General features: G+C 45.1%; 1 protein-coding gene across 2 annotated transcripts in view; it reads right to left on the reverse strand.

Moving 5' to 3' along the window:
- The window catches only part of LANCL3 (LanC like family member 3), a 396,607-nt gene that overhangs the window by 203,561 nt on the left and 167,768 nt on the right, over window positions 1-25,278 (reverse strand). Inside the window, exon 5 of one of the 2 annotated variants that reach the window (XM_069204605.1) lies at window positions 22,518-24,617. The exons of the other annotated variant lie outside the window; for it this stretch is intronic. Coding sequence (XP_069060706.1) covers window positions 24,455-24,617 — 163 coding nt within the window. The 3' untranslated portion in view covers window positions 22,518-24,454. Of the gene's footprint in view, window positions 1-22,517; window positions 24,618-25,278 lie in introns of those variants that run through there. 2 annotated transcript variants of the gene reach the window in all.

Here is a 25,278-nt window from a genome sequence, read left to right on the forward strand (position 1 = left end):
ACAAAAACAATCTCACATGCAAAGCAGGCACCCTTGCACCATGGTGCAAGGGTGCCTGCATTGGTGCTAGACTGCCAAAAGGGCTCTAGCGCAGGGGTGAAGGACAGGAATGCACTGTATTGGATAATACGGCTCATTTGTGCCCTTTCTCTGTGATGCAGCGCAGCATAACAAGGAGACTTGCAGCTCTGCCCTGGGCCACAGTTTGGTGCCAAGGCAAGGAGCCAGCGCAGTTTATGTTTTTTCTTAATCTAAAAAAAAAAAATCAAAACAGCATTTAGCTCCTTACTAGGGCATTGGCATTTATTTTTGTGTACCAGCAAGAAGCCAAACACTGTTTGGATTTTTTCTTTGCCAAAGAAAGATTCTATGGTGTCTCTGTCTCCTTTCTGGAACAAAGACATGCAGTTTTGTGCTCTCCAATGAGCCAGAATCATTTCGGATTTTTCTTAGTTTAAGAAAATATCCGAGCTGCATCTGTTGCCTTAACGGGCTCGCCCCAGCAAGGACATACTGAAACAGTTTCTGGCTCTTCGGTCTTCTGGTTTTACCAAAGAAAGTCACTGTTGAAAGACAAAATAGTGAATATGAATGGGGGGAAACAGAATTGCAGAAAGGCTTTTACCTGTAACGTTTTGCACAGAAGCTTTATTCACAAACATGATATACCTTTACATTTGCAAACGTTTCCTGCCAAAGAGATTTGTAGTGTGTACAAAAGCCCACGATATCCAGAGACAATAATTCATGTATAAAAAGTGCGATGAATGAAAAATATGCATGTTTGAAAAGTACCCATGAATTTGAGTTTTAAGAATAGAGGTCACTTGTACCACTCCAAGCTCTGGATTACCAATAATGCCAGGTGATTTTCCGTTTTTGGGGGGGCATCAACGTACAAGTCGAAGCGAAACATGCAGAGAAAACGAAATAGTTAATAGTATGTCCTGCCATCCTGTGTTCCTGTACTTCTCCTGATTAAAATAATACCTCTAAAAAGGGTGGGCCTATCACAGAACAGGAAAGGCCCAAGAATGTAAGTGAAAAGTGCAAGAAAGAAGCTTGGAATTAGCTTGAGTTTTTGGGATATGGGTGTTTGAAGTATTGTATCTGGGGTCCGCCAACACCTGGGAAAGCCTCACAATTTCAGACATTTAGACAACCAGGGGGGTCCTGGGTGGTGCAGCTTTCAAGCATGTCTCCAATTGTAGATAGAATGCCCTGAAAATGTCAAATTGTTAGTTAAAAAAGAAAATTTCCAAACATTTCTGTTAAAGTTTCCCAATTTATGGAGGTCAGCAAAAGATCCATCACACAAAAGTTCCCACATTTCTACCGAAAAAAACATTACCTTGCATGTTGGAGTAGGTAGGTTGTCCAAATTCAAGTGTAGGTTTATTAGACAAGGCATGTAAGCTACAGACAGGCCTAATTTGAATCCTAAGCACTCCCTTGCTACAAAGGACAATTAATGATAGAATTAATGATACAACATTATAACATTGGAATACAAAGCAACTGAAAGGAAGATACTATTACAAAAGACGACACCACACATCTAGAAGTGGTTTAAACTTTGTCAACAGTAGACCATAGGAAACAAAGATGTAGAGGATATGGGACTACCCTCCAAGAGAATCACACAGCCCATAACTCAAAATTCATGTACCATAATGGTGCATGCACATTGGAGCAAGAGAAACGTTTCTCATCCTCCTGAAAAGACAGTTCCCAGACTCATCTCTGTCAACTCAGATTCATTCCTTTGTGAGAAATAGGAACAAGAATCACACCTAAACACTCCACTACTTCCCAAATCATTGCCCACATCTCTCTTTCATAAAGCCACTCTAATCGGTTTCCATATTCTTCCATTATCAGTTTTCATTCCATTGAGAAAGAGTTTGATTATTCTCCTGGCTTTTGTGTATTTCGACCATGTCTCCATTTCTGTACTAACATTTATCTTCATGCAATCGCCATTCTTGATACGCATACCCTTTGACTTATAAGACTCATAATATGCTTCCTTACTTTTTGACTGTAAATTCCTCTCCTTTCTCCAGTCACCTTGACATCAACATTCACCCAAGCTTTGTGCTACTTTATACACCTCATAACCAACTTAGAATTGGGTTTCCTACTTCCAAAAGCTCAAAAAGAGTTTTTCCATTACCTGATGTGGGAGCATACTAAAAGCTGTCAATTGATCCTTCAGCTCTTTATTTGCAACTAATTGCCCACACAAGAAGTAAACCCTCACTGAAAAACATCTTGAAACATTCAATGACTCAGTCTCAGGGTAATGCAATGCAAATTTTCAGTGCTAATTCCTAATTTTCTTTAAAAAATCCCCAATCCCTTTCTAACAAAACTTGACTTTGATATCAGTAACGATGCAGTTTGGGCATTGTTCTCTGTAAAACACCTCCTCTAAGAACTTTAGAACACCATCTGTATCAATATCACTCGCACACTTCACCACCTGCCACCACCTTGAAAATAAATCTTCATTACTATTAAGTATGGTGTGTTACTATAACCTGCTAGAGGTCCCGCAATGTCCAAGGCAGCCTCATCCCATGGTCTACTTGGAAGGTTATGACACTACAGACGTGGTTTCCTAATATATAACACCTTATCACTGCACCTCACTCCATGTAATCTCAAACAGCCCGCTCCTCCTGTAAATTAAATCTAGGCCACAAAAAGCTTCAACCTTTGCTTCAACTTCCTAATGCCTAATTGTCCACATGTAACAATTCAATCAATATTTCTCTTACAGGCCCTGGGAAACATTTTGGTCCCCTCTGACAATTCTCTTTCCTCCATGAAAAATGGGTGTAGCTCCTCTGTTAGAGCTTTCTATGCTAATGAGTGGTCACACTTATCTGGTCACAGTTTGAGACCAGTACTTTTGTGACCAGTAAAGAATTTAACAAATCAGTCCATTTACAAATAGGTGGATTCGCTAAATCCCAGAGTGGGTCTCAATCTCACCTACTGAATGAAAATAAATAATATAGGTTGCAAACTGATGGCCATCACCATTACAGTGGCCAACTAAGGTCAGCATACCACCATATCTATGATTGTCCTACAGTAAAGTAAACGTTTTTTTTAAATGCAGCTCATTTTCCTTACAGTAAAGGCTGCTGCACTTATTATAAAAATATTTTTTGTAAAATGTGTGTTGCTTCCTTGTACCACTGCCTACTCCTCAACAATGGTTTTACAATCATAAAGGCGAAATAGTCTCAGGGGAACTAATTCCTTTTGGTGAATGGGCTACCACACCAACTAAGGTCAGTAAAAATTCAAAATTTTGCAACTTGATTTTGGTAGTAAAACACTGACACATCTCACACTGAATAGCTATTTGGAAAAAACACCCACACTACACCCCTTCGAAATATTGATATAGTATAGAGTCACAAAGCTATTTTAGGAAATGTTATGTTTGTAAAAATGTCTGACTCCTAAAATGGATTTAGTACACAACAAAAATACATGTTTGCTATTGCAAACAGCAATTTGGACTCTTTGTGCTATTGAAAACATTTATTACAACTGGCCCTTACTTCTTTACAAGACTTCCAGCCTTGCTTCAAGCATGCCATAATCTCCTTGAGGACGAGGTATTTTTCTAATTCTACTTTCTATTCTGCTTCTGTCACTACAACTTTGGTTATCACATACATCTTTTCCATGGATCATCATTCATTCTAAACTCTACCTTGCTCTTCAACTTCCAACCACCAGCATCATCAGGCACTTGGATCAAACAGCTTTCTCTAATCTTGTGTGCATCCATAGGAGTTCTAAACAAAGCGAGCTCTTGTGAATTTTCATGTAAACCAACCTGATGGTAAGCTGATTCCAAATGCACCATGGTAAAAAACTTTGCACCTGCTTTGTTCCCATTAAAGTCGCCATAATCTCAGAAATGTAATGGAAAGGGACCTTGTCCACAACCACAGATTTAAGGGCTCTTAAGTCGACACATTTGCAAATGTAGTAATTTGACTTCTTTGTCACCGTTATCAGTGCTAAATACTCTGTCCCCTCCACAGGTTCTATTACTTCAGCTTAGTGTAGCTTCTGAAAATCCTGCCTGATAGCATCATACACATTCAAAGGCAATTTCTTCACCCTGGATACTACTGATACTACATCTTTCTTCAATCTAACGATATGCACATAAGAGTTTAGACATCCCAACTCATTTCTAAAAAACCTTCAACAAACTATCCTTCAAACAAGGACTTTTCATCTCCCATCTGACCTATTTGCACTTGGGGATTGGAGTTAGAAACCAAAAACACCCCAAATCCTTTTGGTGTTGCCACTCTAAGATGTTATCATGTCATACTTTTCCTATTGTCATTCTTCCTTTGAATTCAATTGCCACTTGGAAGTAACCATTCATTTTTCTCAGTTGTCCACCACAGCCTGATGGCAAAACATCCATGCTTTGTAAATCAACTTTCCTCTCGAAAAACCTCTTACACCTTAGCTGAAAAATTATATTTAATGGGAACCGGAATCAAACATTAGCTTTAAAGGCACATCATCCATTCTCACATGCAGTATGATTTCCTCCCATACCTCTCTCACTACATTAACTTTCTTCCCTTGAGTGTTCTCCTACAACACGTCTATTAGTGGCCCCTTCTTTCAAAACTTAACACGCATTGCTTTCAATGCAGGGCACTCTTTAAAATACATCACATGGCCAATCATTTTTTTGTTTGAATCTTTTCATTGCATTTCTCTAAATTTTTCAAAAGTATATTTACTGGTGCATTAAACAATTTACACAGCTACTCATAGACAAATGCAAAGGTGTACATTTCACAGCATAAGAGACATAGCAAAATAACAGTAGCAGAGTGTAGATTGCAGTTGAATGTAGAGTGTATGAATCTTCAGTGGGAATTACTGTCAGGTCCTGAAATAGAGAAAGTCTCTGTTCCAATTGGAGCAGGTTCGCAGTTGTTACGCTCCAGTAAACATCATGAGTATCACACAGTGACAGAACCAAGCTTATAATTGCAGTAAACAACAACAACACTAGCCAATAGTAAGGAAAAAAAGGAAAATGGGACAATAATCAACATATAATCAACATATCGCTCAGGCGGGCCACGAGGGCTTAGTGTCATTCCATGCGAGGAATTGCAGTAACAGGCTTTCCATGACAGGCGCTTGGGGGGGTGTCATGGCGACCCTGGTGTTTAGTTGGGTCCTGGGATGACGTGCATGTGGGAATGATACAGTGTGTTGTGGGTCGCCTCTGTTAGTGCGTGCTCCAGACGCATCTTCCCCACCATCACGGTGCCCTCCAGATGCAGCGCGTGTTATAACCCAGGGGCGGTAGGTATTTCTGTGTGTAGGTCTGCTAGCGACTATTGGGTATTTGCGGAAACCCAGATTGTCCTCCCGGTGGAGAGCTATGATCTCTGCTGGCACCCAAACAGTCATGGATTGCAGCCATGCCTCATAGCGTAGTGGGTTGGGTAACTTCCATCTGCAGGTTATGAGCCTCTTTGGCAATATGAGTCCCAGGTCAGGAATTTAGTAGGTGACCCTGTATTTGTTATCCCTGCGGAACAGTGCCAGTATGCAGGCGTCCCACATGGATAGGACATTTCTACCCCTACAGTGGGTTAGCTGACTCCTCACCTCTCACCGATATTGCCGCAAGTGAGAGCATTTCCAAAGCATGTGTAATAGGTCTGTGTCTATTAGGTGACAGTGAGGACAATTGGGGTCTGCGCGACAGAAGTACTGATTAATTTGACGAGTGTAAGGTAAGCTCCATTGATTATGCAATTCTGAATCAGGCGGAACCAGGCATTCTGGGGAATATGGACAAGTCCTTCTAACAAAGAAAAACATTCTTTGTTTGTGTTGGGGCACCCACGCTCGGCTTCCCAGTGGCCTCGAAGGGATGTGAGGGGTGACAAGGAATGTTGACATAGAGATTCAGCCAACCATTGCACCCAGTGTCTACCCTTGCCAAACAGATGCAGGTATTGCAGAGTCAGGTGCATTGGTGGCTCCTGGGTCAGATCTCCCCCATACTCACCTCAGTGAGCCAACAAGGAAGTTATAAAGGAGACAATTGCCAGGGGGTAGTCCGGTATCATCCATTAGGGCTGTGTGCTTGAACAGTTTCCTGTCACTAAATAGATCCCCTAACGTGTGTATTCTCGCAGCATGCCAGTTTGTAAATTCTGCCACAGAGGTGGTCCAGTGTTCACCCGGGGTTCCCAGGAGGGCTACCACCAGACCATAAGAATTTGTCTCCTTTGTAAGATATACACAGCAGTGAAAGCAGTATGTAGAAGCAAGGGTTGGGGCAAAGATGGCCTGGTGCAGGGGTAGAATAGGCGTAGGATACTGAAAAGGTTCCAGGCGGGGGGGTCACTGTGGCCATATGGGCCAACTGGAAGGCGGTGAACCACCCATTGGAACTGGGATGCCAGGTAATACTGCTCCAGATTGGGGACGGCTTGCCTGCCACAGTCAGTCGGTCGATAGAGCTTAGTGAGCGCCACTCTACATCAGGAGGTGTTCCAGATGAAGTCTCTCATGGTGTGCTCGAATAAGTGGAAAAAGGGAGTAGAGACATATAAAGGAAGATTGGCGAAGTAGTACTGAAGATGAGAAAGGATGACCATCTTGAGTAAAGCCACTCATCCCGCCAACAACAAGGGCAGCATCTTTTAGAATGCCAGGCTGGAGGGGGCAGCTAGGGTCAAGCCTGGGTTAGATGTGGTAGAGGCCAGTGGAAAAAGACACAACTTAGCCCAATTAACTCACAGAAAGGGTGGCATAAGTATTAAGGGTGTTGGCTATACCGGTAGGGAGCAGGGAGACATCCCTAAGGTAGATGAGCAGGTCATCTGCATACAGGGACACTGAGTGTACGCTGTCTCCTAATGGTATGCTCCAGTCATGTCCCTGCACATGCAAAGCAGTCAATAGCAGTTCCATGGCCAGGGCATATAGGAGGGAGGAAAGAGGACATCCTTGCAGAGTGCCTCTGCCTATTGCAATGGGGTCAGATGTGAGGGAACTCAATTTAATTGTGGTCAATGGTAGAGTGTGCAACAGTTGCACTAGCTTGAGGAAGCGAGGGCCAAGCTAGCTTGAAGCCATAAACAACTTCTTATACTAACCTGGTGTACCTATCTAACTAAAGTTTATTCTTCCACACTGAGGAGACCCAGGGAAACACAGATGTGGGTCAAGCATGGGCAGGGATATGTACAAATGAGAGGGAGACTGGAGTGAATCATCATTTTTCGGAATCTGATGCTGAAAAATTGATAAACACTATGGCCCTCAATATGACATTGGCGGTAAGTACCGCTTACCGCCATGCGGACTGCCGCCAACATACCGCCGCCGTGGCGGATCACCGCTACCCATATTATGACACACACATAGCAATCCGTCACTATACAGCCACACACACAAGTCCGCCAGCCCAAAGGTCGGTGATAAACTGGCGGTAGCAAAACCCACACCGTTACGCCAACAGAACTACACCCACAACATTATGACCCGCGAATCACCACGGCGGACATTTAATGGCAGTATACCATTGGCGGTACATGCCGACACGCTTAAAATACACACACACATACAAAACAGCACTACATTGGACAATTCAAACTACACACACCTGACACCCAATCACACACCACACCCACACCACTATAAAACACACACCCACATTACCCACAACCCTTTTCGACTACAAACAAGTGCCACAAGAGAGATAGCAAGGCCACAGACAAGACAACAGCCACACACCACCATCACCTATACACCATCCATGCACCTTACATCACACACCCCAACACATCACCCTACACACCCTCACCCACACCATGCACACTACACCCATGGCACCACAACGACACCCCAGGTTCTCAGAGGAGGAGCTAAGGGTCATGGTGGAGGAAATCATCTGGGTAGAGCCACAACTATTCGGATCACAGGTGCAGCAGACATCCATTGCAAGGAAGATGGAGCTCTGGCGGAGAATCGTGGACACGGTCAACGCGGTGGGACAGCACCCCAGAACAAGGGATGACATCAGGAAGAAGTGGAACAACCTATGGGGGAAGGTGCATTACATGGCAGCAAGACACCAACTAGCTGAACAGGACTGGCAGTGGACCCCCACCTCCTCCACCACGACTAAAAACATGGGAGGAGCAAGTCTTGGCAAACATGCATCCTGAGGGCCTGGCAGGAGTAGGGGGAGGACTGGACTCTGGTAAGTCAAATCTCTATTACTATCACCTCCCCTACCTGCATGCCATCACATACCCTACCTTTACCCTCACTCCCATCACTCCACCACCTTCCACACACCCTACCATCAGAACCCACCCATCCCAATACCAAGCCCTGTATGCAACACCAATGCATGGACACCCATCACAGACCTGCATGGACACCTATCACTAAAGCATGCACACTAGAGGGAAACAGCTAGCCCACCAAATAACAACTCACACAAGGCAAAGCTGCCAGGGCAAAAACAATCTTAGAGGGCAACACACCCATGCACAAGATGTCACACGCAGAAACAATAACACTGCATTTACATCCCCACAGGTCCTCCACCCAACGTCACCGGAGAGGAGGTGCCAGCAACATCCAGTCACCCCCCCAAGAAGAGGCCCACAGTGATGACAGCAGCTCTGGACGCCTGGATCGGGATGACCAACCTGGCCCATCAGGCATCTACATACAGTCGGTTACCCAGGCACAGTCCCATACCACCAAAGAGCCTCCCCCTCAGGAAACACCAGCACAGTACCCACCCAGCGGGCCCATACCTCTGTCCCCGGGACACGTCAATAAGCAGTGTGTCCACCACTACAGGGACCTCAGGCCACCCCACAAACACAGGACGATCAGGGACCTGGGCTCAGTGGCAGTGGGCACACGGTTCAGGGGACAGAGGCACAGGACAACAGGGAAGCTGGGAGGACTGCTGTGTGACAGGGGGAGGACAGGCCCAGGGAACTAACTCTCCAGGAGGCACTCACCAAGATCCTGGGAGCATACCACCATTCCCAGGAGATGATGGGCCAGGTACTGGACAAAATGCAGGAGAACCAGCGGCTGCAGGAGGGACAGTACCTGGGGATCAGGGAGGACTTGAAGGACATAAACACCACCCTGGTCACCATTGCAGGGGTGCTGGCAGACATGGCCAACACTATGAGGGAGGCAGTGGCACACTACCGGGCCCCTACCACTAGCCAAACTGATGAACAGCCCTCCACCTCTGCTGCTGATAGTGGACAGGAGGCCCTGCCACAGGACCAACAGGCCACCAGCACCCCTCCCCCTGCAGAAGGAGAACCATCTCACAAACGTTCCCTGCGATCCAGGCAGAAGCCAGAGACTATTGCCAAGACCCCGCTAGGAAATAAGACTCTCCTGAATGTCACCCTTGGGTCCCACTCTGTCACTCTGTCCAGTTTGAACTGCCAATGCTCCCCTTCCTAAGCCCCCTCGACAATGCACCTGTTATCCACATAGACTGGACTCTATCCTGGACTTTCCTCCACCATCAACCAGGCCCATTGCACATCTTCTCTACTTATTAGCACTCATAAACACCTTTTGAAAAAAATGCAAGTATGGAGTATGTCAAATGATTTAACTATGTATTCATTTAATAAGGTATAAACACTGCAATACAACTGTAGAGTAATGTATACATAGGAATGACCTGTAGTTGGCTGCAGTCAACACACCAGGAGCGATAGTGGGGCACAAATATCTGCAAATAGAGATGCCAAAGGGTACAGTGAGTGGGTATAGAGGTGGGAAAATCAGCCAGCCAGTGACAATGTCAAACACAAAACTGTCAATTATAAGTGAAGTTACACTGTCTTACCTGTGTGTCATTGGAAGTATTGACGAATTATTGCACTTCTGTTTGTCCTCATCCTCATCCTCTCCCTCCTCATCTTCACTGTCCACAGGGTCCACTGCTGCCACACGCCCATCTCCAGCCGCATGCTCCTGCAGAAAAGGCACCTGGCGACGTAAGGCAAGGTTGTGCAACATATAGCATGCCAAGATGATCTGGCAGACGTTCTTGGGTGAGTAGCACAGGGAACCACCTGTGACATGGAGGCAACGGAACCAAGCCTTCAGGAGGCCAAATGTCCTCTCTATATTTCTTCTTGTTCGCCCATGTGCCTCATTGTAACGTTTCTCTGCCCTTGTCATGAGATTTCTCACAGGGTCAGTAGCCATGAGAGGTGACTCTGGTTGGGGTAACCAGAGTCACCTGCAAATATCGAGGGACAACTGTTAGCCACACATGAACCCTTAGGGCCCACACCATACCCATACAACAACATCCTCTGGAGATGAGCCATCACATTTGGGATGCTGATATTCCTCAGGATAAAGGCATAATGCACTGACCCAGGATACTTTGCATTAACATGGGACATGTACTGGTCTGCCAGGCACACTATCTGCACATTCATTGAGTGAAAGCTCTTTCGATTTCTGAACACCTGTTCATTTCTCCAAGGGGGACAAATGCAATATGTGTACAATCAATATCCCCACTAATGTTCGGGATATGTCCCATTACATAGAAATCAGCTTTCACTGTGGCCAAATCCTCCACCTGGGGGAAAACAATATAGCTGCGCAAGTGCTTAATCAGGGCAGACAACACTCTGGTCAGCAGTATTGAGAACATTGGCTGTGAGATTCCTGCTGCCATGCCCACTGTCACCTGGAAGGAGTCAGTTGCCAGGAAACGGAGCACTGATAGCACTTGCAAAAGAGGGGGGATCCCAGTGGGGTGACGGATATCAGATATCAGGTCAGGCTCCAATTGGGCACACAGCTCTGTGATTGTGGCCCTGTCCAGTCTATAGGTGAGGATAATGTGCCTGTCCTCCATTGTTGCCAAGTCCACCAGGGGTCTGTACATGGGGGATGTCTCCATTTCCTATTCATCCGCAGCGGTTGCAATCTATGGTGCAAAACGGGGAGCAGCTGGTCAGTATCTCATATTTCCAAACACTACACTTCATTGCATGTTATGATTGTAACAGTATATTGTTGGATATGCCCAAATGGTGCTTATGTGTACTGTGACGCAGTTAGGTGCCATGGCCTGCCCCCGGCCCCCCCCCGAAATGGCATCTGTCTGTCCTGTATGGAGATGTGGAAATGAGATAATTCCGCTGACGTTTTGCGCCATTGCAGGAGGGGGTCGAGAATCGCTGTGCAACTCCTCATTGGTTATCATTGGTCCCTATGGGTTACAGTGGCAAATGGTGATGTACGCCGGCGGTGACGGTGCGCACCGCCGCAGACGTGACCGCCATTTTCTTTCTGTTCACTCACTTGCTACCTGACCTTCAACTGGAGAGGACCTACACTGCATGTGCTGCTGTGACCTGTGTCTGGAATCGAACATGGCTGGTGTCACTGGGGAAAGGGCCCCTGCCTTCACCGCGGCAGAGTTGGAGAGACTGGTGGCTGGGGTCCTACCCCAGTACCAAATGCTGTATGGGCCTCCTGACCAACAGGCAAGTACACTGTGAGCACGATGCATGGGGCATGAATTAATGGAGTGCTGTATGTGAAGGCCTCGTGTGGGGGGGTTGGCGGAAGGGCCCTGGGCAGCGTGCTGCATGTATGTGTGGCCATGTCTGTGCGTAAGGGGATGTGAAGGGCTATGGTGGGCCATGAGTGTAACAGGCAGGAAGGTCGGACTAATATCTTTCCCTGTGTCCATTTCCCTGCAGGTCAGTGCTCATCAGAAAAAGGGTATATGGCGTGCCATTGCGAAGGAAGTGCGGACCCTGGGGGTCTACGGCAGGCGGAGCACCCACTATCGGAAACAGTGGGGAGACCTGAGGCGCTGGGCATGGAAGACGGTGGAGGCCCAGCTGGGGATGGCCTCCCAACGAGGAAGGGGTGCCCATCGAACCCTGACCCCCCTGATGGCCTGCATACTGGCGGTGGCCTATCCGGAGCTGGATGGGCGCTTGGGGTCATCACAGCAGGCACAAGGGAGTGAGCACAGTGCCCCAATATACTACTTGCACGTGGTGGGGTGTTATCCGGGTCAGGGATGTGGGCCTGTGTGTGCCCCTAGGCCAGGCTGGACATTGCAGGGTAGGTCCCATGTTGGGCAGGGTCTGATGTAAACTTCTTACAACCAAGCTATTAGGCATCCACTAATGGGCAGGGGTCTGTGGGTCTCAGGTATGCTGCAATTGGTGGTAGGTGGCCATGTCCACGGGCTGGTGACTAGCATTGTGACTGGTAGTGCATTGCCTAGTGTGTAGGACTATTCCCTGTGTGTGTGTGTCGTGTACGCCAACAGTGGTGTTGTTGGCGCCATTGACCAAGTGTACCCTTTGTCTCTCCCCACTTTTTGTTTTTTCACCCTGTCCTTATGTACATTGGCATCATCTGGTGGAGGGAGCTGCATCCCACAGGGCCCAGGAGGCCAAATCCACCAACGTTGAGGGTGAGGGGAGCATCACGGCGGAGACTGGAGTGGACAGTTCGCATGGTGACACCTCCTCCGATAGAAGCTCCCTGGTGGTGGCGGACACCTCTGTGGCCCCCCCAACTACTGGTACAGCTGCCACCCCCGTACCAGCACCACCCTCCGGGCAGCCCCTCAGCGAGTTTCCCGTGCCGGCTCACCCAGGTGGGTGGGCATCTCCTTCCCTTTAGGCACCTCAGGCCCTGCCCCAGGCTATTGACCTCCTGCGATCCATCTCTGTTGGGCATTCACACTGGCATGGCGGCCCAACAGAGATTAATCCAGGCTCTGGCCTCCTCTCTGTTGGCAGCCATTGTCCCTATTTATAGACTCCCCCCTCCAACTTCCTCTACCCAATCCCATTCCCCTCAACCCCAACCTATCCCAAGCACATAGGCAGACCAGCATGCACACACAAGACAACACACATGAGTGGTTCAGGCAAACACAAGTACCACACATCATCCCACAGGCACTCACACAAACACCATCCATATGCAGACATACCAAAATCCACTGCATTCACTGTGTCCCCCTCCGCCTCCTCGTCCAACTCCCTCCCAGTAGCGTCTCCACTCACACCTGCATGCACTACATCCTCATCCACTCCCACCATTACCCTCACGCCTATCACTACATGCCCCTCACTGGCAGTCACCACACCCACATCCATGCACATGTCCCCTGTGTCCTCTCCCACTGTGTCTGTGCCCCTCTTCCCAAGGTATACAACTGCAAGCACTCAGACACCCAACAGCCATTCACCGCACAACAGCACCAGCCCATGCACCTGCATCCAAACACAGCAGACACCTTCTACAACCACTTCCTCTTCCTCCACTCCCAAACCTTCACCCTCTTCCCGCCCCAATGTCCCTAAGAAGCTTTTCCTCTCCAGCGTTGACCTCATCTCTACTACTCCCCCCCCAGTCCTTCATGTTGGGCCAGGCAAGCACCTCAGCCACCCAGTCCACGGCCACAGTAGTGTCGACACCTACTCCAGGTGGGAGAGGATACCGGGCACCAGGCAGCCACACTGAAAGGGAGCCTGCACCAGGTGTTGCAAAGGAAGGCTAAGGAGGCACCAACCAGCTGTGTCAAAGAAAGACAAGGACGCATTCCCAGCTGCTTCAAGGAAGGGCAAGGAGGCACCCCAGCTGCTTCAAGGAAGGGCAAGGAGGCACCTCCAGCTGCTACAGGGAAGGGCAAGGAGGCACCCTCAGCTACTACCAGGAAGGGCAAGGAGCAATTTCCAGGTGCTGACAGGAAGGGCAAGGGGCCTGCACCAGCAGGCAGGAAGGCCAGGAGGCCTGGTGCTGGGATTCATTTGGAGCCCCCACCACCAACCATGGTGGTTCAGCCATCTGAGGCTGCTGGGGAAGGGCTGGAGCCTCCCCCCACCACTGGCAGCACTGCCCCCAGCACCGCCACCAGCACCAAAACTGCCAGCAGCATCAGCCCCAGCGGGCAGCTGTCCGAGGCTGCAGGGGAAAGGCTAGAGCCTTCCCCGACCACTACCAGCACCGCCACCAGCACCACTGCCAGCGGCATCAGCCCCAGTGAGCAGCCGTCCGAGGCTGCAGGGGAAGGGCTGGAGCCTCCCCTACACCACTGCCAGCACCGGCAGCAGCAGCCCCAGTGGGCAGCCGACCGAGGCTTCAGGGGAAGGGCTGGAGCCTCCCCTCCACCACTGCCAGCACTGCCACCAGCACCACTGCCAGCAGCAGCAGCCCCAGTGCGCAGCCGTCCGAGGCTGCAGGGGAAGGGCTAGAGGCTCCCCCCACCACTGCCAGCACCGCCACCATCACCACTGCCAGCAGCAGCATCCCCAGTGGAAATCCGCCAGAGGCTGCAGGGGAAGGGCTGGAGCCTTCTCCCACCACTTCCAGCACCACCACCAGCACCACTACCACCATTAAGCAGCCATCACCGCCGGCGGACAGTGTGCAGTCCTGCATCTGTGGGCTGTTGTGCGGCCCGGCCCCTGCAAATCCTGTGGATCTGACACCCAGGTGAGAGACTGTGACCTTGCACTCCCCAAGATCTGCATCACAGGGCACAATGCCCCCTCCAGAACCAATGGAAGAAGCCATCCACTCAACCCATCCTCCACAGGATGAAGCTCACTGGGCATTATGCCCCCTCCAGAACCAGTGGAGAAGCCATCCACTCATCCCATCCGCCACAGGATGAAGCTCACTGGGCACAATGCCCCCTGCAGAACCAATGGAAGTAGCCACCCTCTAGAGAGACTGTGGCCCTGCACTCCCCAGGACCAAGCAGTGGGCAAACCACCCACTTGAGAGACTGGCCTTGCACTCCCCAGGACCAAGCAGTGGGCAAACCACCCACTTGAGAGACTGGGGCCTTACACTACCCAGGACAGCGCACAGGGCATGTTGCCCCCTCCAGGACCAGTGGTGTTATACCATCTTCCGGCTGAGGTGCCCCCCATTTCCTGTCCCCCTGAGGTGCCTGTGTATTTTCATCCTGATGCCCCTGCAGTGTTCTCTCCGTGTTGTTGCAGGAGTGAGGTGGGGCCTTGGCCTATGTGTTTTAGCCCTGTGGCCCACGGACCCTGAGGACTGTTCAGTGTCCCTACATTTGTAAATATGTATATACGTTTGGATTTTGATGCACTTATTCATAGTATTTTATCGTATTACACTATCTTTCTTCAAATCATTTTGTCCTTGCATTATTCCTGAGGGGTACGGGGTAGATATGTTATGTTGCTGCTTCTGGTTGTGTGTATGGTGTTGGAGGTGGGGATGTGTGTGTTGCGTGTGTCACTCTCTCCCCCCCCCGTGTGCTAGGTGGAAGTACTCACAGTGGTCGTCTTCGCCGGTGTTGGTGTTCATAATGTAGCAGAAGGTAGACGAGCATGGGAAAAATTTGGAACTCGGGCTCTATAGCGTCATGGTTGTTCCCTGAGTCTCCACAGGTGAGTCTGTTTCTGCCAGGCTTTTGATGTCGTTGGTACCGCTCCGGAAAAGGTGGCAGATAGGCCGGTCATAATAGAATGGGTGGTACATTGTCTTCTGAGTGGCTGTTGGCGGTTACCGCCGTGGTTCTTGTTGATTCAACCTTGGCGGTTGGTGTGTAAAAGTGGCTGTCTGTCTGAGCAGTTCCGCCGTGGTCATGATTCCATTTTTGTTACCGCTGGCCTGTTGATGGTATTATCGCCACCTGATCACCAACCGCCAGGGTTGTAATGAGGGCCTATGTTCAGTGTGTTTTCCTGGCCTGCAAATTAGGTCGCGGAAGTTCTTATAGACAGGGATAGAAAACTGAGGATATGTAGATCATGAAAACAAATGATTATGGTAAGTTTTCATAAAGTCTAAGGGTGACACCTACAACCAAAAGACAGGTACTCTAAACTTACATTTTGATTTCAGTTACTTTCTAAATTTCCTGAACACAGTGCACCCAGTTCATTGCCTATTGGCACCTGTAAACCATAGAAAATCCATAGATTTCTGATATTCCATTACTGAAAAGGCCAAAGGAAACACAGATGTGGGTCGGATCTTGTCAGGGATTTGTTCCTGAGAGAGGGAAACTGGGACGAATTACATATTTAGGAATCAAAAGTGGTACAAATCTGACAAAAATGCTTAGTGCATTCTCCTGGCCAGCAAATCAGGGCAGGGAGGTCTGCTACCAAGTGAAAGAAACCTTAGGTTGTGTAGAACACAAAAATATAAGGTTGCGTTAGGTTTCCATACGTCCCAGGAGTGGTACCTGAGACCAAAAGATGGGTACCCAAAACCAGCACTTCCCAAATGTTCTTCATCCAGTTCACCCCCTGTAGGCTTGCACCAGTATATTCCTTAGGGAGTACAGAATCAGAAAATCTACTGTTTTTATACCTTTCATATAGTCCTGATTGTGATGTCTCCAGAATGTATCTTTGTACATTTTACAAATGCAACATAATATTAAGCAACTCTTTAAAAAACTAAGATTGCTCCACAATTTTCATTATAACTAAAAGCTACAATGCTATATATATTGATGAGGGGTTTACACCAACACAGTCCTGAATGTGATGAGAAATATGTGCTCATTGTGTATGTTGTTGTATACATGTAGTTCTTTGTACTGTTGTACCTCAAGTACAAATCCTAGGCTAGACATTGATGGTTTCACCATTACACCATAACGTTAGACTGTACGAAGAGCAGCCAGATTTGGTGGCACTGATGACATCACTGGCGGGTGACTCTAGCTAAATCTGGTACTGTGTTTTTTCTGTCCCTAATGCGGCATAGAACTGAAATGTGTCATACAGCACATTTAATGCATGATGGGCAATGGATCTGTGCCTGAGTTGTGACCCCTATGACCCCTTTACCACCACATTGCACCAACTGAGCACCATATTATTCATGCTCCATAATTGTAGGTCAGTGAATGTTCATCAAGTGTTCATAACAGACACAACCTTAACATTATCTTTCTCATAGATCCTGGATGATTAGCAATTTTGTATTAGGAATCACTGAACTCCTGGTCCTCCTTCTACTCCCCTGATATTTAATTATAATCTTTTATAATTTGATAATCCAGAGAAAGGTATAGTATTTGCCCCCTATAATACCTTTAGTTATAAATGTAGGTGGAACTCCCACCATGAGGGACAAAGTCAGGGAACAATGTTGCAAGGCATGTGAAGATGTTTTAACTATCACTCCCCTGTGGCAGTGATAGATACAGCAATAGCATTGGGAAAGGCACGCAGCCACCTCACACCTTACTGCAGAGAAAACTACATGACACTTCTTACCTGGAAATCTCCACAGAGAAGCATAGTACATACCTCTTTTGCCTGAGTGAAGGAGCGCAACAATGACCATCCTCCAAATAGAGGGATTACCATTTATCTGGTCGGACACCAGTCAAAACCTGGGGAGGAAGGAAAAGATGAGCCCACTCTCACCAGCATCCAATAGTATACAGGGGTGGAAACATGGAGGTGGAGCTACTGTGAAGATTTCCTCTAAGAACAGCTCATTCATGTCAGTCCACAAGACAGCATTTGTCAGACAAAAGGACCCCCAAATTCCACTTTCTTCTTTGGATGCAAATGTGTCTCAGAGGAAAGTGGAGCAGACAGGGAAACTGCAAGGTAAAAGGGAGGTGGAGGGAGAAGACAATGGGCAGACAGTGTCTTGGTCTTCTTTTATAGAATTCTCCTTAACACTGTTGTATTCAATAAAATGATTTTTGGCTTGACACCCATATTTTAGCAGAGGATAAACAGCCTAATCTAGACCTACAACAAGCATCTAAGCATTGTAGTAAGACTAACAGGAATTCACAAATGTAGAAAGGGAAATAAGGAGAGACTTTTTCAAAGCTGGGCACTGGCATTTTGGATTACTGTTCTGGCCTGCAATGGGTGTTCTACAATCTTTTGTGGTGACTAGAATGTGTGCACAGTTGTACATTCCTTTTGAAGAACATATGTGAGTCATCAAGGAGCCTCTGGATACACAATGAACAGTAACAGTAAGAAAAAAAAGATGCTGTATTATTATTCAGGACGTAAAGGACAGAATATGTTTGATACCCTTTCTCTTTATACACCCCTGGCAAGGAAAGAAATGGATGAGTTCCAAGTAGCAACGCAACAATTGAAGAAGTTTTTCAAAGAAAAATCTGGTTATTAAATTTTCCTAATGATGCTGTTCAATCATTTGTTACAGCATTGAGAGTCTTAACAAAATACTGTGAATTTAAAGGCTTTACTTCACAACTTGTCAGCGATCAGTTAGTGAATAGATGTAGCAATAGAAATATCCAAGGAAGATTGTTAACATGTAAAAACTCAACATTAGATAAGGCTTTAGATGTAGTACACCATAAGGAAAAATCTAAAGAAAATGCCCAGCAATTACAAATCTGTTTCTCAGGTCAAACATTTTGCTTGCATGCTGGTATTTCCTCTACCATACATGAAGAAGTAAATCAAACGCAAATACACTGTCCCTCTCGGTCCAACCATTGTCAAATATGTTAAATAAATGAAAGGTAAATCACTTATAAATCCAGAGGGCAAAGTAAATCTAAAGTACCCATCAAACAGAGTTACAACAATCCAGTTGTGAGTTTTATGGGTGGGTCAACTGCCAGTTTCTCAAACGTCCTGATACAGGACAAGTTTGTTGCAAGTGTAGCAATGCTGTATCAGCATCTCACTCTGTGGCAACTGTTGAGGCAATCTTGTGTGGAATGGCTTTCAGGATGCACGACTGGCAGAGCACTTGTCAGGCGGGATGAAAATCAATAGGTGACTGCATTCTGCCTACAAACGTACCTCATGGTGGCCGACCCACCAGTACATTCTCCCAGGTGGTCAGTCTTTTTCCTGCAGGGGCTAGAGGGTACCTTCAGCACATCCATGCTGTGTCTTCTTGGTTTTCCCAGAATCTTCATTGAGGATTTCTTCTGGGATACAATAACTGCCCAAAACAAGATGGCAGTCTCCTCATGAGTTTACATTGGGTAGTTCCCAATCCAAGATAGTGATGTTCATTTCCTGTGACATAATTCCTGTTCTCTAGTATAAAAAACCCACTGCTCTATTACTCCTTGCGTCGCAGCACTTCTTCACTCCTGTTGGTTTGGTTCCTCACTCCAGAATTTCTATGAGTTCTTTTATCTGGTGGTTCCAATGGTTGGATTCTCTTGTCCTCTCCTGCCTTCAGAGGTTCGTTTCATTTGGATGCCTTTCTTCATCTCGGAGCTTTGCTGCCATCTAGGAGTTTTTTTTTGCCTTAGGGCCTTTTCCTCCATTCAGAGGTCATTCTGGAAGGCACCATCTGCTTAGGCATGCACAAGTGTCAAAGGTATCGCGGCTACTGGAAGGGGTCACCCTAACCTCTAGCAGACAAAGACTTTTAAAACATGGGGTTTCTGAGCAATGCACAGTCAGAGGAGGTCTCTCACTAGAGGTACTTCTAAGAGATCTGACTAGAAAGTCTGGATGCCTTAGCAAAGTTTGTAGAGGTGGGAAATATAGAAGTATGTTCTGTTGTAGCTGATAGTAACCAGCCTTAATTGATAACATGGATCATACAATGGATGAAGTAGTTTTAGTGCTAGATGTTGAAAGCAACAGTGCAGTTTTAACAGTTAAATTATGTATAGATCCACTTATCAATGTTTTAATAGATAGCAATCGAGCTGATATTTTGGTGGATTCAGGTGCAAGAATTACTAATATTTCTGTCAACATTATGAAAATTTGTGGAAACATAACGTTTTAATTCCTCCTGATGTTACAACTGTGGCATTGAGTGAAGTACAACTAATTTAATAGGATTCTTTTGGGGTGATCTCTTCTTCAAAGAATGATGTATTACCTACAGAGTATATGTGGAAAAAAGGAGTTAGTGTATTTGGATAGTGGAATGAGGCAGATTTCAACATGATACATAGACCAGAGGAGAAGGTATACATTTTATTAGTAGAAGAAAATGTAATTCAGTCTTGGCATAACAGTACCAAAAATGTCTTCTGTAATGAATTAGGTGCCATCCGGGGTATAAACATGTAATCAAAGTCAAAAGTGATCAAACTCCTATGAAAACATCACAACGTACCACTTCTCAGTGTTCACACAGATATGTAAAGGAAGATTGATGGAATGTTAAAGCAAGGCATCATACAGACTGTGAATGGTATCATACAGCCTTTGAATGCACAACTGTAGCTTTCACCACCAGTTTTAGCACACAAGAAAACTGAGGATCTTATAGTGTGCAGAGATCTCAGAAGTCTTAATGATGTAATATGGGTAGAGTTTTCCCTTTCCTCAAATCAGAGACCTCTTCCATGTTGCTGGATGAACTTCATGGACCACCAAAATGGACATTAAGGTAGCATATCACCAGATAATGGAGGAACCCAAGTCAAGACACTATACCCCTTTCAGAATCCACAAAGGTACATATATACGGTCATATTCCCTTTGGGTTGTTGTCAGCTGCATCAACTTTTCAAAGGGGTATTTCTCAGATGCTAGAGCAAGTAACCAATGCTCTTATTTCCCAAGATGACATTTTGCTTTTTGGTGGCAAGATTCAACAACATGACCAAATTGTTGAGAGTTTCAGAAATGTTACTGTAAAGAGTTGTCATATTAAGTGATTCTCTAGGGTGCAAAAAATAAAATATTTAGTCCATGACTTGTCTGGTGACAGAGTCAAACATAGACAGGACTAGTAGATGGAAGAGTCAAAGCTCCATCTTCCAACAATAAATATCAACTACAATTGTATTAAAAATCTGTGAACTGATCTGCAAATGTAAGGGATTTTTAGCCGGTTACTAAAAAATAAATGCTAAGGTTGAATGGAACTAAAGATGTGAGGCAGTTCTCCCTTAAGTTAATAAGAAAACCACTTATCACATCTTGGGTGACCCCAGTCCATATGGTTTAGATGCTGGTCTGAGCCAGGTTAAATGTTGCACAGAATACATCATAGGCTTTGCGTCAAGAACTTTAGGTCCAACAGAATGCTGTTACTCGATGACTGAGAAGGAGATGTTGGCATGTGTGTGGAGCATTGAAAAATTCAAAGTATATGTATAGGGAATTGCTATTTGTAATCAAATCGAAACATCGGCTCTTGTAGACATTTTATCAGGAGTCAAAGTTAAGTGGACCACAGCCAGACTAGCTAGACTTGCAACAAAACCTTTGAAGTACAATTTTAATATAGAATACATCCCAGGTCTCCATAATGTATGAGCAAACTATCCAGACTACCAGCAGAGGGAAGGTATGAGGAATCTGCAGTTGATATTGAAGAATGCATTGTTGCAACTTGTGAATTAAATGAATCAATTTGTGGCGGTGAAGAGCAATGGAGGTTGGGAATAGGTTGCAATCTACTTTGGTCTAAATTATTTAGTAAAAGGGTGGCCTAGTGAGAGTGTTGTGCCCCAGAATGGGCAACATTTCTGGGAAGGGAATGAATTATCATAAAAAAGGGACATTGTTCCATGGAGAAATACGTGTTCCTTCAGTTCTAAGGTTTTTTTTAATTCTATTTCCAAATTATAACATCCCTGTAACCTTTGTGTTTTTTCTACGAGTGAGTGAGTGCGTGTGTGAGTGGCTCAATGGATGAGTGAGTGATTGTGTGAGTACTTGTTTGGGTCTGTGAATGGGTATGTGAGTGGTTGTGTGGGTGCATGAGTGGGTGTATGAGATGTTGTATGGGATATGAGTGATTCTGTGAATTATGTCATCAGTGATGTCATTTGAGATGTCGTCAGTGATGTCACTGACCATGTCATGAGAGATGTAATATGTAAGGTCATAAGCAGTGCATTGCGGGGACGTAAGTTATAGTTAGCTCAGGTAACTATAACCGCTAAACATCTCTAGTTTTGTAGGAGTGAAATGTGAGCCTAAATATAACGTCCCTATAACCTTTGTTTTTTAAGTGAATATATATATATATATATATATATATATATATATATATATACACACAAATATATATAGTCAAGGTACATATATGGAGTTAGGTGTAGAAAACCTCTACTTAGTCACCTTTCAATATTTTGGCCTCAATATTCTGGTCACAATAATAAGTGTCATCAAGATTCCGGTCTCAATACTCCAGGGGTACAATCTGGTGGCCTTTGATGGTATGTGATATAGACAGATTTGTGAGGGAATGTTCACAATGCTGCACCAGTAATAAGTGACTGGTGAATGTGACACCAGCAGAAATGTGTGTGTGCCCCTGAGTGAGCCTGGCAAAAAGTTGCATTCGATGTTTTGGGCCCCTTTCAGATTCTACCCATACAATAACATTATGTATGGAATCTTGTTGATCATTTGAAGAGATGGGCAGAAGACAAGTTATTGCGTGAACCTACTATTGGTGCAGTAATTCGTTTTTTTTGCGGATTTTTTGTCAAGGAGGGGGTACCGGAGTGCATCCTTATGGATAATGAAGTTCAGTTAATTTCATGTATGATTGTTTTAGAGAAGGGTAGGGTGAGACATCTTAGGACTGCCTTGCATCAACCACAGAGCAATGATATGGTCAAAAGATGTAATCCTGTTTTAGTGGAGTGTGTGCAAAATGCTGTTAGATGCAACAAAGATGTCACTTTGGCTGTACGAGTTACTATAAGCCTATAGGACCACCACACACATTTCACTGGGAGATCACCTTTTGAGTTCATGTGTGGGAAAGTTGCAGCATCAGTGCTACAACCCAATTGGTTGCACGTTATGTCCATAAAGAATTCACTTTTCCTAAAGATTGGGAAAGAGCTAAGATTGTTAATGACACATGTAGTAAAACCACTGTTAGGGTAGTAAATTGAGGTACCCTCAGATTAATATAGGAGAAGTGATAGGGGGTCAGAGAGCCCATTTTTGCTCAAAAAGAGTTATCGAAAATTCATGACTCAGTAAGTGTATTGAAAGTGCATGACAATGCTGAGTTGGTTGAACGAGGGAAGTGGCAGCACTGTTGGAGGCATGCAATGGCTAAAAGACATCATTCATGACTTGATCAGAACCAAATAATTCATACACCATCCAGTTGTGTCCCCCTGTTCATCGTGCACATAGGCATCCTTGAGATCCACTACGACATTGGGTCAATGTGTTTCCTCATCTCGTACCATGTGATGATCTTCTGGAGACTCCAGAAGATCATTTAGTACTCAGTTCATCTTTCATCTTGATGATTCAGAGACTAGATTGTTATTCTTATGCTTTTATTAAAATCACAAGTGGTTCGGATGCTTACTTGTTCCATGTAAGTATCATTGATGATTTATTTGGTTTGTTTTTTGTGCTGACTTTAATTTTGCAAAGGAGGGGGAGGTAAAGTGACTAGAATTTGTGGACAGTCAAGCATTGATTTGGTAGAGCATCTTGAGGTCTCATGGAAGCCCTGGGTAAGCAATTAGTGCCAGTTGGTAGTCTGCTTGAGGCGGAATTATTCCTCTTCCTGTTGTGCTTTAATAAAGCTGGAAGTCAGTATCCTTCATGTGTGCTGCGAAAGTAACTTCACTCAGTTACTGGAAAATGGTGTTGGTTGAAATATTCTACCTTTACATTTTTTCCTGCTCCGCATTGGGTGTGCAACAAAAGAACAATAGCAATTTAATTAATAACAGCTATTGATTATCTCTTCATAAACTAAACTTACGTCAACATTGAACTGCAATGGGCTCGATTGGGTTTTAAATTATTTTAAACAGTTTTTCGGTGAAATATAACAATTCACAGGCTAGCATCACTGAGCCTGATACATTATGTAAAGTGAAAAATAAAACTGGCATGAAGGGATTGCCTGACATCATCAAATAACTATATTTGCTCATGTGACTTTACTTGACAGTTTCTGGAACCTTATCTTCATAGGATGAGAGAAAATGTCATAGTACTAGGATACATGGAAAAAACAGCAAGGAGAAAAAGGCTTTGGCATTTTAGCACCTTGTCTTTATAACTTTCAGCATCTAATTTATGTGATCACAATATTTCACTAGAGCTGTATTGAGATCCTTGCTCAGATCCATAGAATTACCTTGCCTCTTCCTCTCTTTAAGAAAGTCAGTGCAATTTGCATTGTCTTTGATCCAAAAGGAACTGATCTCGGTTCACAATTATTTAAAATATCCATAGACATGGTCCATATTCCAAACATGTCATGTGTCGGTGTCTTACCCTGGAATGCATATACCTATAATAACACACTACCTTAACTTGCTGTACGGTAACATTAAGCCAAGTTTCTGGTGACATCCAAATAGCAACTCTGGAAAGGAAAAGAGCAAGACAAAAGACAGCCAACACTGTGATATTCTGTTAAGAAACATAGATAGTGTCTATTGTGCAAAGACGGTGAAAAGAGGAAATTCCGCCTGATCGGGCTGCAATAGGTCAACCAAAAAACACACAGTTCCTGAGAGGCCTTCATAAAGACTGTAGATGGTCTCTAGTTTGCAGGAGCCAGCCTTGAACTCCTCTGAAAATAAAAACTCAGCAAACCTATGAAAAATTAAACACAACCAATGTTATTACTGTGATTTTCTACATATCATTATCATGTGTTATATATAAGTGCTGGATTTGATTTTAGTTTCATTAAGCTAATAACAAAAGTAAACGTCAATTTCAATTAATTAACCAAAACAATGTTTATAAATAAAAAGCTAGAGATAATGAACTCTGACTCATTGTAGACAATACTCTACATGACATCGTCAAAGAGAAAAACGTACGTACTGGTAACACAACATGGGTCTTTATTATTAAATTCAGAAACACTGATATATCTCTGCCTATGTCCAGCATCTCAGATCACTTTTTTCTTTGCCAAAAAGGCGTTTTTAATATAGCACAAGATTTGTGTTGCTTTCATAGATGTGTATTTAAAGTTAGTTGCTGGATGTTTCCACGACCCGTTACAGGTGGAAGGAGTTTTAAGCACTGATCTAAGACCCCACAACACAGAAAGGTTCTGTATTAAGTTTTCAGAATGACGGAAGGACATGTTTAAACTATAAGGTGTTGTGCACTTTTGTGTGCCTCTGATAAAACGCTGTTTCTAGGAGATTTTCATGCATGTTGTCCACTTAATAGTGCAAGAAATGCATTATAAATTAAATGTGTGACGCACATAAAGAAAAGTAAGCATTACAAAATCAGA

This window comes from Pleurodeles waltl, chromosome 8 (assembly GCF_031143425.1).
Source record: "Pleurodeles waltl isolate 20211129_DDA chromosome 8, aPleWal1.hap1.20221129, whole genome shotgun sequence".
NCBI lineage: Eukaryota > Metazoa > Chordata > Amphibia > Caudata > Salamandridae > Pleurodeles > Pleurodeles waltl.